This window comes from Pristiophorus japonicus, chromosome 8 (assembly GCF_044704955.1).
Source record: "Pristiophorus japonicus isolate sPriJap1 chromosome 8, sPriJap1.hap1, whole genome shotgun sequence".
NCBI classification, from domain to species: domain Eukaryota; kingdom Metazoa; phylum Chordata; class Chondrichthyes; family Pristiophoridae; genus Pristiophorus; species Pristiophorus japonicus.
The window spans coordinates 113,607,688-113,620,064 of NC_091984.1; the positions used below are offsets into that span (position 1 = coordinate 113,607,688).

A 12,377-nucleotide genomic window follows, 5' to 3' on the forward strand; every position below is an offset into this window, starting at 1 on the left:
GCCCGGCCGGGCCCAAGACCTCGAGCTTAGACTTACCGGATTGACAGGTAGGTTCCGGGGGGGTCAGGAGCACGGGTCGGGGAGGAGGGGAGGGGGGGTTCGGTCGATCAGGGGGGGCGGCGGAGATCGGTCGGGTGGGGCCGCGGAGATCGGTCGGGGGGGAGCGGAGATCGGTTGGGAGCGGAGGTCGGTCGGGGAGCGGGGGGGAAGGTCGGGAGCGGGGGAAGCGGAGTTCGGGTTGGGAGGGTGTTGCGGAGGGGGGCGGGGGTGGGAGCGGGAGTCAAGTCGGGTCGGGTCCGGTCCGGAGGAAGCAGGAGCTGGCCGTGGGAGGAGCCTTATCCACGCGGCCCCAGTGAGGCCATTCGGCCAGGGCTAGGGGCTGCGTGTTTCGGGCCCCTCCCACACAGTTTTGGGTGCCTGGAGCTACTGTACATGCGCGCCCACTGTAGCGCGCATGTGCAGAGGTCCCGGCACTGTTTTCAGCGCAGGGACCTGGCTCTGCCCCCTACAGCTCGTGCTGCGCTGCGCCGAGCTGCAAACGACCTGCAGGAAGCCGGAGAATCTGGAAGTTTTTTTTAGGCGCACTTTGTGGCGCGAAAAACGGGCGTCCAGGTCGGGGCTGCGCCATTCTAGGCGCGGCCTGAAACTTGGGCCTTATGTTTCTAATACCGAAAATTATCCACTTGTAGTTACCTTGTCCAGGTTTGTTCCTTTCTTCCTGGCCCATTCTTTCCATGCTTCTCTTTTGTTAATTAAGCTTGAGAGTTAAAATCTCTCCGACCTCATGCTCTGGAAATACTTCACCACCTGCCATGGCCCCCAATCACCATCCCCGTGCTAAAAACCAGGCTTTATTCATTCAGAAGGTGAACCCGTCCAAACTGGCCATTTTCACTCCATTCACTCCATCCAAGGCCTGAGCAAAACTTCCACAGAAGACAATGCACAAGATACATCCCGAAATGTGACGACAAAATAAATTGATGGAAAGATTGTGGGCTGCATTGTCTGCCATTTCCCTTGATGCATTACCTGTCAACACTGCTCCCCATTGAGCTGGATCGTTGAATGCTCCTAATGTTTCTTCAGTGCTTCTCGAGCAGTTGCCAAGTCACGTAACTGGTATTAAAACGGCAAGGTTTGTTTGTCCAGTTGTGGACTGCACAATTGTGATAGGAAAAGACTGAATGCCCAACAGAGAGAGAAAAAATAGGACGTGCTTACTTGTATTGCAAAAATGGCCACAATGCTCCACCCTTTGTTTCTGATTGGTCCCTTTAGAGAATAAGCCACACCCTGAAGTTTCACAGGAATGTGTAACTGGAACTGCCCATCCCAAGGTCTCAGTGACTTTGCAAATTGTAACTCGATCCACTTTGACTTCCTAAAACGACGGAGGATAGAGCTCCCCAGAAGACAGCAAGGGCCAGCCAAAGTGCCTTACCCAGTTCAAGTGCCTTACCCTAACCTAAGTGCATGCCTTCCCCAGCCGAAGTGCCTTACCCCAGTCCAAGTGTATGCCTCCCCCAGCTGAAGTGCCTTAGCCCAGCGCAAGTGCATCCTTCCCCTCCCCCCCATCCCCCCCCCCACCATAGATGGGGCATTGTGTATGGATTGTTAACAGGTTTATTGGGTATGAAGTGAATAGTGACAGTGTCGTGACTTCTGGATATCATCCACTCCAACGATGTCCCTTGTAGGGGGTTGGAAGTACATTATCCGTCTTTCCCCCACCCGTGTCTCCCACCCCCCCCCCCATACACCCACTCGTGTCTCTCTCTCTCTCTCTCCCCCCAGCCTCTCTCTCTCTCTCTCTCCCCCCAGCCTCTCTCTCTCCCCTCGCCTCTCTCTATCCCCCAACCTCTCTCTCGGCCCCACACCAGCCGGGTGGGGGAGGAGATTCGGGCCTCAGGTCCTGCTTCTCGGCACGTGGAGGGAATGATTTGGGCCGGGGGTGGGGGGGGCGGGGGGGCGCGGGGTGGGGGGGTGCGGAGCTGGACAGGGGCAGGGCTTGTCGCATGTCTGTCAAAAAAGTGCAATACCGTCATTGGTGGGAGGAGGGGGGGGTCGCTGGACAGATGTCTGTCAAAAAATGTACAAATAGTTACATTGGAAAAAATACTCATTTAGGCCCATAGCAACAGTCACCTGTTCCCTCCTCTAGAACAGCTTGAAATACTAAACAGATAAAGTGTAAGATTTCCACACAGCAGCCTGAATGAACTTCTATTTTATGTGCTGTGCAAAAACAAAAAACTGAAGCAAATAATTTAAAATATCTTCCCCTATCGCAGTGAAGGCCTGCCATGGTGAGGTGGTGAGGTGGTGAGCTGACTCAATAGAAAAAACAGTGTGGCTAAGCTAACGTGCACTCTGGCTGCTGATTGAAATTACTTGAGATATGTTTGGCTTTTCAGTTAACAGCTTGGCTGCTAATCATAGTTATTTGGTTGATGATCTGTCAGTCTGTCTGTTAATCATCCTGAATCTCGGAAATATGAATTGCAGTAAATGGCACATTTTGTCCCTCTTTACTTTTGAATTACTGTGGTCTGAGTCTTCAGAAAATGAAGAGCGATGTCTCAAGCTGGAGCTGCAATAATGCAATGTGGTGAGCCCTTGGACCCGCTCCTGCATAGCTACACTATATACAATCAAAAATTTGATTGGAGAGAGCCACAGTTGACCAACTCAAAATTGTGCTGGGCCTTCCAGCATTATCTATTTGTAAATTATTCATCCAAGTGATGCCACTAAATCGAAGTTTCCTCTTAAAAAGAGTCTGAGTCAGGATCTGTATTGAGAATGAACAAATATGGGTATATTGTGGAATTAAACCTCCGTGTTTGTTTATGTTTAATTGTAATCTGCAAAGAAATAAATCTTCTGATTGTGCAGAAGTAAAAGGCATCAAGAGATTAAAGTTCGAAGCAATGCAATAACCTAGTGATGATTATTCATTAATCTACCTTTACCCTCGTTCTGGATCTGCTTAAACCATCATTATGTCGAACAAGACTCAGCAAAAACAATGGAGGTGAAATTGCCCTGCGCCCTGATTGTAGTCGGCAACCTGCAGGGGCCAGGACTTCTTGCGCCTGGTACTGAATTCCCACCCCGGCCGCTTAATGGGGTTTACCGCCCCTCAAAGGAAGAGGAGCGATGCTGGGGTGAGTAGTGCTGCGGTCTGTGTAACGCTGATGCGATTCAATGCCCCTCCCCTTTGTTTAAAAGGGAGGGCCACTACGCACTCTGCAAGGCCTTTGATGGCCTCCAACACTACACAAGGGCAGCGTGGTACCAGGCCTGCAGCCCGGCACCCAAAACGGAGTGCCGAGTTGCACGATGATGTCCCAGACCACGCAAAAATGCATGTAGGGAAGCCAACCAGAGCGTCGGCAAAAAAAACAAGATTGTGGCGTGGGACGCTGGCTACCTCCCCTTTAACTCCCCGCGAGATCATGTTGGCCAGCTTTACGACCCGCAATCTCCCCCCTGCGGGCGGTAAAGGGTTGGTGCGCAATGCTGAGCTGGTGGCCTGGGGCGCTGCCCATGGGAGCGCCTCCGCAAACTTGCAAACATTTTCCTGGGAGCCGATAGCGTCCCCCTGCCCCGGGCCAAAAGTGCCTTGTGTCCCGTTAGCGCCCCCTGGAGGTCCTAACAGGACTCTGGAACAGGGGCAGAAAAGTCTGAAGGCTAATGTCAGGGTCACTTTTTCTGAACAGTCTCATCTCTTACGCTCTTACAGATGAAAATCACAGAGGATGATCTATGGATCAGGACATATGGGCGGCTTTATCAGAAGCTTTGCTCCTCATCAGGAGACATTCCCATTGGTATTTATCGGACAGAATCACAAAAACTCACAACATCAGAGGTATGTGCATCTAGTAATTTGTACAGTCTGCTCTTAATTGTTAATTCAAATAGAAAGTGTGCAAAATATGTCTCCTCTGCTGTTTTATATCAAAAATGTTTAATTCAAACTATGGAATAATTAAATTTTGTTTCTGGAAAATAATTGAATTAACAGGAATATAATACAATTATATATGTTCCTTTGTTTTTAATCTTTGAATGCAGCTTCTGTGATAACTGAGAAATCTTTGGCAGCAGACTTATTAAATGTCGCATGAGATAACTGAAGAATATTTCTGAACTTAAAAAAGAAACTATAAGATAAAGACAACATTCTGCGTTCCTGTAGCATCTGTTTTAATGATATTTGAAAGGTGAATCATTGCTTCTAAATGTTTTACTTTAGCTCATCTAAACAAAAATTATCCTTAGGCCTACGCATACATGCCTATTTCATGATGGTTTTATTAGCAGCTTAGCAGCAGTGAAAAGAAAAGCAATTAGATAAATGACTTTTCTCCTGGCATTTACCAGAGCAAGGCTCGGGAATTTTTAGACATAAAGCTACACATTGGTTAGAAGAAAAGGAGTAACGATATGGGTGGGGCTGTTCGCAGGCATCCCATAGGGTCTATAGGCCTAGAGTGAGTTACCCACAATTTTCTAAGGAGGTTATGTTTCTCCAGAGAGGCTGAGACCTGTGCAACCTCTTAGAACATGAGCTGCAAACCCCTCTCCCTGCTGGCCACGTATTGCCTGTGGCGGTCAAAATTACTACGGCCTTTACTTTTTTTGTCTTGGGCATATTCCAGGATGTACCAGCTGACTTCAGTCACCTAAGTCAGTCATTCATCTATGTCTATGTCAAGCAGGCCACTGCTTGCCAGGGACCATGATTACATTACATTCTCCATGGATTCTAGTAGTCAGCAGGAAAGGGCTGTGGGGTTTGCTGGATTAATAGGCTTCCCACAAGTGGAGGTTCTCATTGACTGGGAGCAGCACTCATGGCTGTACAATTAGCCCAGCAGCCTTCATGAATCGGAAAATCAACCACTCCATCAATGTTCAACTGCTGTGTGATCACCCCTAGTGAACCAGGCAGGTTTCTACTAGGTTTCCTCGCCAGCTATCACGATGCATTCAGCTCAGCACATCACAGGCTGGCTACGAAGGAACAAGGAGTACCCTCTGCACAAATGGCACAAATACCTGTACGTAACCTGCACTCAGGTGCAGCACAGCGATAGAACCAGAGCCATGGGACCACTGAAGGCACCATAGAGCACACCTCCAGGCTGCTCAAACAACATTCTCACATCCTCGCCAGGTCTGGGGCCTTTCTGCGTACAGCCCACAGATAGTGCCCCACAGTAAGGTTATTTTCTGTATTCTGCATTTGGACCCCAATGAGAGCAAGGAAGGAGCAGAAGTGAGACCACGATAGCACCAACCTGCAATCAGAGCTATTCTCCAGAAGTTGATTGCCCAACCCTTCAGCTGATCTTCGATCAGCTCTGCCCTCATCAGCACACTCACACTCCTCAATACCAGACTTTCCACCCTGCAAAAAATAATTTATGACCTTGACCCACTTTTATATACATAACACCTGACATTTCTGGAACAAGGCAGACAAAGTTGCAAAATCACAAGCTGTTTTATTTTAGTGGCTGACACAAGACATATTTTCATGGCTACATATAATGACACCAGAAGTCCCGGCCAGAATAGAGATGATTAGATGAATAGAATTGATTCCCCCATCAATTACACTGTATCTAACTGAGATTGAGTTTACTGACATAATTTGTATTATGCAACTCTCCTCCACTCACTGCATTTAGCTGGAGAAGTAACCTTGCTTTACTCGGGAGGTTCCATTTGTTGTAGTTTCGGTCTGAGGTTACAGAACAGTCGTTAATATTTTCGGCAACAAAAACTGCTGAAATTAGCTGGCATATGAATAACAAACAATGCTGAGAGCTGGACGTTAATTTTCAGAGTGCAGAGAAATAATCCTGCTGTACTCAGAGAAACTCTGCTGTAGTTTCGGTCATGAGTTTGGAGATTCTCAAGTCCCGCCTCGTCTCCAACTCATTGGCTGACAATTGGTGTCAATTCCCACATTACAACAGTGACTACATTCCAAAAGTACTTCATTGGCTGTAAATCGCTTTGAGACCGGTGGTCGTGAAAGGCGCAATATAAATGCAAGTTTTTCTTTTCAATTTGCATTACTCTTTTTAAATGCTATTGATCTGTAATATCCTTCAGTTTTTAAAATAGGGACCACACCCGACACATTGGGCTCAAGTTTCGGCCTGAGTTGCTCCTATTATTTTGGAGAAACTAGTTTAGAATCTTAGAAATTGCAATTCTCAGCATTTAGTTTGCTCCAGTTCTAGTGAGTTAAAATTGTTCCATTTTAGAACAGATTTTTTTTTCAAAAGGGGGCATGTCCAGCCACTTACACCTGTTTTGCAAGTTTAGGCAGCGAAAACTTACTCCAAACTAACTTAGAATGGAGTAAGTGTAGATTTTTGTGCGCTCAGAAAAACCCTGCCTACACTTGGAAATCAGGCATAGGGAACGAGAGATGGGGAGGCAAGGGGGGTTTACAAACATTAAACACTTCACTTTTACAAATAAAGAGCCATCATCAATAATAAATGATAAATCAAAAAGTAAACCAATAAATCAATCAAAAAAAAGTAAAAAATAAAAATAAACAAAAAATTAAAAATCACTCAATAAATAAAAAATTATTTCTACTCACCTACTGCAGCACCGGGGAGAAGAGGGGGGGAGAAGAAGAGAGGAGGGGGCGAGAAGAGAGGGGGGAGAGAAGAAGATGGGGGGTGGGGGAGTGAAGAAAATGGGGGGTGGGGGAGAGAAGAAGATGGGGGGGAGAGAAGAAGATGGGGGGTGGGGGAGAGAAGAAGATGGGGGGGAGAGAAGAAGATGGGGGGTGGGGGAGAGAAGAAGATGGGGGGGAGAAGAAGACGACGATGCCAGGCCGCTGCCGCCGCCGACTCTTCGGGCGGGGCCGCCCCCAGCGAGAGGCCAGGCGGGCAGGCCCCGCCGCCAGGTAAGATGCATCAGGCCACTCGGCCCGGGATAGGGGCGACATCCCTTCGGCCTGGGATAGGGTTGTCGCCCCGGAGACTGGACACGCTGGGAAGGCCGGGAGCTACTGCGCACGCGCGCAGCCTCACTGCGCACGCGCACAGCTGCTGGCACTGTTTTTGGCGCATGTCTGTCGCTCCGCCCCCAGCAGCTCCTGCTGCGCCGCGCCGAGGTGGAAATGGGCCTGCAGCTATCAGAGAATCACAAGGTAAGTATTCGGTGCAATTTTTGTTCTATAAATTAGGCGGGTGTCTCTGATGTGCGCCGTTCTAGCGGGCGTCCGAAACTTGAGCCCATAAACTCCTATATTATCATTTATTCTCTTTGCAGAGACAGCTTGACTTGCTAAGTGTTTCCAGCATTTTCTGTTTTTCCCCAGTATCTAGCATCTGTAGCTTTTTTGCTTTTCTTCTCACTCTGTGGATGGGACATCCTGTTCCAGTAATTTCTCCCGCTTTGTACTAAGACTCTTCCAAATGAGGATCATTTGTGAAAAATCACTTAAAATGTGCTTCTGTGTAAATACACAAGTTCTTGTTAATGTGATAGCATAAACACAGAAATTTAGGAGGATCCAACATTTTATATTGAGGTGAATTATCTGCAGGTCTGATTAAAATTTGAATGCAAATCAAGTAATGTGTTTTTATGTTTTCATTTTATTGTGTATGTTTGTGCCTAATTGCAATGTGGGAAAACAGTGTGTGTCTGTGTGAGTTTATAGGTATCTATTAGCTGTACTATGTGCACATATTTCATATTATGTACACAGAATGACACATTGACAGCTATCAGATTTAGTTGCTGCCTTTTACTTTTGTATGCAATTTTGCACAGCTGGCTTTTTCTCTGACGTTTATGTCCTGACTGCCAACCTTGGTTTGGTCTATTTCGGTTCTGGCCATAAAGTAAATGTATTAAACTGCAAATATCAACTGCTTGTTGATATTAATGAAGAGCAGTAAAGGATAACAATTCAATCAACACAGAAGTGAGATGATAGCAGATTAATCAAGCATGTTACTACCAAGCTTAGAAATATATGAATGTTTCTACAGTAAAGGCTGATGATTCAATATTCATGGTTTAGTATGCTGGACTTTGGAGTAATGTTGCTAGATGACCCGCCGGAGTGAATGAATCAATATCCTGGCAGTATTAAACCTAAGAAAAAGCATTTTGCTATTACATCGCTAATATTATATGTCACATGTGCCACCTAAAAGTTGTTAACAGTAACAATCTGCAAGAAACTGTGCTGAAGATACCGACGCAGTGTGAGAGTGATCGATATTCAAAAAGATCGAAACTCAGCAGAAACTGAGAGAATAGTGAAAGGCAGACAGTCGGACTACTAATTGACTTGCTTACCCAGCTTGTTCCATATTAAATTTTGTGCAATCATTTGTGAACAAAAATAACAAATTTAACATTTTAAAATCTCACCGTGTGGGTTGGTTAACTGCAAAAATTACTGCAACAAGATTCTCCTTGGCAACCTTCTTGTTTATACACAATTTGCTTGGCAGCTATTTGGCCTTCACTATACATGTCCTTGTCCAGTTTCAAATATTTATTTTCCATTGCATGGAAGCAAGACAATCAATATGCTTGGTAAAACATTTTTTAAATACTTGTTAACATAAAAAAGGTATAAAATCCCCCAAATATTAGTTTACTATAAATTAGTAAATTATTATAAATGTCTCTTTCTGGTATAAATAATTATTTTATCATTAGCAATATGAATTGATGTATGAAGAGGGTTTTGATAACAAACTTGTATTGGATATAATAGAAAATCACAGTTAATTGTGAATATCTTGCTGCATCCCACCAAATTTAGCAGGCTACACAAGAATCATTCAGCAATCCAGTGAGATACACATTAGGGAAGCAAGCTTCTATATGTATTTTTTTTTTTTTAATTGTCACATGCAAATAACTGCCTTATTACCCTGCACAAAGAAGCTTAATTGTGTGCCTGAGCTATTGTAGGCAAGTGCAAGAAGCTCTGAGGTTTAAGAAAAGAACATTTATTGAACAATCATTTAAATAAAACACAGATCCAGCTGCAACTCTAAAATAGAATTCCCATATTTCAGGATTTTCAGATTATTTTCCATAGAACAGATTTGTTCTTATTTAATGTTTTAAAAAAGAGTATTCTTACAGTTAAAAACAACGTCTGTGACAATAGGTGGCTAAAATGCAAGTTAATTTGTTTCTCAGAAACAGTAAATAAGAAATTACATAACCTGTCTCTGCTATCAAGAAAAACTTCACAGCCATCATATTGCAAGGTCTTTGATTCCTTCTTTTCTGCTGTAAAGAAAGAGACATACGATAGAGGCTGGGGGAAAGGTTTTCTTTCAAACAGGAGGGCTGTGAGGGCAGTCAGGTTTATTAAATGGAAAACAAAGTCAAAGAAGTTAGAATGCTGGAGGATGGTGAAAAGATCTCTCGACCGAAATTCAGTTCCCCCAAAAAGACCTCTTACTGCCGTAAAGCGGCGGCCAAGCGGTGGAGTCAAGTGGCCACTGACTTCCAGTCCAATGGCCGCCGCCAGTGAAATTTAGCTCGCGGACTTTTCTGGCGGTCCCCACTTCTGCCCCGCCACTGCCGACTGGTCCTAAGTAAGAACATAAGAAATAGGAGCAGCAATACGCCATTTCGCCCCTCGAGCCTGCTCCGCCATTCAATAAGATTATGGCTGATCGGATCATGGACTCAGCTCCACTTCCCTGCCCTCTCCCCATAACCCTTTACTCCCATATCACTCAAAAATCTGTCTATCTCCGCCTTAAATATATTCAATGACCCAGCTTCCACAGCTCTCTGGGGCAGAGAATTCCATAGATTTATAACCATCTGAGAAAAAAAATTTCTCCTCATCTCAGTTTTAAATGGGCGGCCCCTTATTCTGAGACTATGTACCCTAGTTTTAATTTCCCCTATGAGTGGAAATATCCTCACTGCATCCATCCTGTCGAGCACCCTCATGATCTTATAAGTTTCAATAAGATCACCTCTCATTCTTTTGAACTCCAATGTGTATAGGCCCAACCTACTCAACCTATACTCATAAGTCAACCCCCTCATCTCCGGAATCAACCTAGTGAATCTTCTCTGAACTGCTTCCAATGCAAGTATATCCTTTCGTAAATACGGAGACCAAAACTGTACACAGTACTCCCAGGTGTGGCCTCACCAATACCCTGCACAGTTGTAGCAGGACTTCTCTGCTTTTATACTCTATCTCCCTTGCAATAAAGGCCAACATTCCATTTGCCTTCCTGATTATCTGCTGTACCTGCATACACACTTTTTGTGTTTCATGCACAAGGACCCCCAGGTCTCTTTGTACTGCAGCACTTTGAATTTTTCTCCATTTAAATTATAATTTGCTTTTCTATTTTTTCTTCCAAAGTGGATAACCTCACATTTTCCCAGATTATACTCCATCTGCCAAATTTTTGCCCACTCACTTAGCTTGTCTATATCCCTGTGCAGATTTCTTGTGTCCTCCTCACAATTTGCTCTCCCATCCATCTTTGTATCATCAGCAAACTTGGCTACATTACACTCAGTTCCTTCATCCAAGTCATTAATATAGATTGTAAATAGTTGAGGACCCAGCTCCGATCCCTGTGGCACCCCACAAGTCACTGTTTGCCAACCGGAAAATGACCCATTTAGCCCAACTCTCTGTTTTCTGTTACTTAGCCAATCCTCTATCCATGCTAATATATTACCCCCAACCCTGTGAGCTTTTATCTTGTGCAGTAACCTCTTATGTGGCACCTGATCAAATGCCTTCTGGAAATCCAAATACACCACATCCACTGGTTTCCCCTTATCCACCCTGCTCGTTACATTCTCAAAGAACTTCAGCAAATTTGTCAAACATGATTTCCCTTTCATAAAACCATGCTGACTCTGCTTGATTGAATCATGCTTTTCCAAATGTCCCGCTATTGCTTCCTTACTAATCTAACATTTTACCAATGACAGATGTTAGGCTAACTGGTCTACAGTTTCCTGCTTTCTGACTGCTCCTTTTTTTAAAAGGAGTGTTACATTTGCGGTTTTCCAATCCGCTGGACTGCCCCAGAATCCAGGGAACTTTGGTAGATTACAACCAATGCATCCACTATCTCTGTGGTCACTTCTCTTAAGACCCTGGGATGTAAGGCATCAGGCCCAGGGGACTTGTCCGCCTTTAGTCCCATTATTATACCTAGTACTACTTCATTCATGATATGTTGGAAGGAACATGAAATGAGGCCATATAGGTCAAATTGAAGAACAAAAAAGGGGCGATCACACTGCTGGGAGTGCACTATAGACCCCCAAACAGTCAGAGGGAGATAGAATAGCAAATATATAGGCAAATTTCTGAGAAGTGCAAAAACTATAGGGCAGTAGTAGTAGGGGATTTCAACTACCTTAATATTAACTGGGATAAAATTAGTATGAAAGGTACAGAGAGTGCAGAATTCCTAAAATGCATTCAAAAGAACTTTTTTAGTCAGAATGTAGCAAGCCCAACAAGGGAGGTGATAGTTCTGTACTTAGTTTTAGGGAATGAAGCTGGGCAGGTGGAAGGGGTATCAGTGGGAAAGCATTTTGGTGCATAATTCAGTTAGATTTAAGGTAGTTATGGAAAAATGACAAAGATAGACCAGGAATAAAAGTTCTCAATTGGGGAAAAGACAATTTTGATAAGCTGAGATGTGATTTAGCCAGAGAGGATTGGAAACTGCTACTTGAAGGTAAATCCATGTCAGAGCAGTGGGAGGCATTCAAGGAGGAGATCCGGAGGGTTCCCTTAAAGAAAAATGAAGGGACTAACAAATCTAGAACCCCCTGGAAGTCAAGGGACATACAGGGAAGGATAAAGAAAAAAAGATAGGCTTATGACAGATGCCGAGGACTCAATACTGCAGAAAGTCTAGAGGAGTATAGAAAGTGCAGGGGTGAAATTAAAAAGGAAATTAGGAAAGCAAAGAGAGAGCATGAAAAAATTTAGGCAAGTAAAATCAAGGAAAACCCAAATATGTTTTATAAATACATTAAGAGCAAGAGGATAACTAAAGAAAGTGTAGGGCCTATTAGAGACCATAAAGGTAATCTGTGTGTGGTTCTTGATAAATACTTTGCGTCTGTTTTCACAAAAGTGAGAGGTGATGTAGACATTGCAATCAGGGAGGAGGAATTTGAAATAGCAGATGAAATAAACATAGTGAGAGAGAAATTATTGAGGGATTTAGCAGCTTTGAATGTGGATAAATCCCCAGGCCCAGATGAAATGTATCCCGGCTGTTATGAAAAGCAAAAGAGCAAATAGCAGAGGCTCTGACCATCATTTTCCAATCCTCTCTGGCTAC

At 44.5% G+C, this 12,377-nt stretch overlaps 1 protein-coding gene across 3 annotated transcripts in view; it reads left to right on the plus strand.

The window, feature by feature from the left end:
• LOC139268148 (potassium channel subfamily T member 2) overlaps window positions 1-12,377 on the plus strand; it is a 1,179,460-nt gene that overhangs the window by 878,564 nt on the left and 288,519 nt on the right. For all 3 annotated transcript variants that reach the window (XM_070886186.1, XM_070886187.1, XM_070886188.1), the window contains one exon: window positions 3,749-3,877. In XM_070886186.1, coding sequence (XP_070742287.1) covers window positions 3,749-3,877 — 129 coding nt within the window. The remainder of the gene's footprint in view (window positions 1-3,748; window positions 3,878-12,377) is intronic.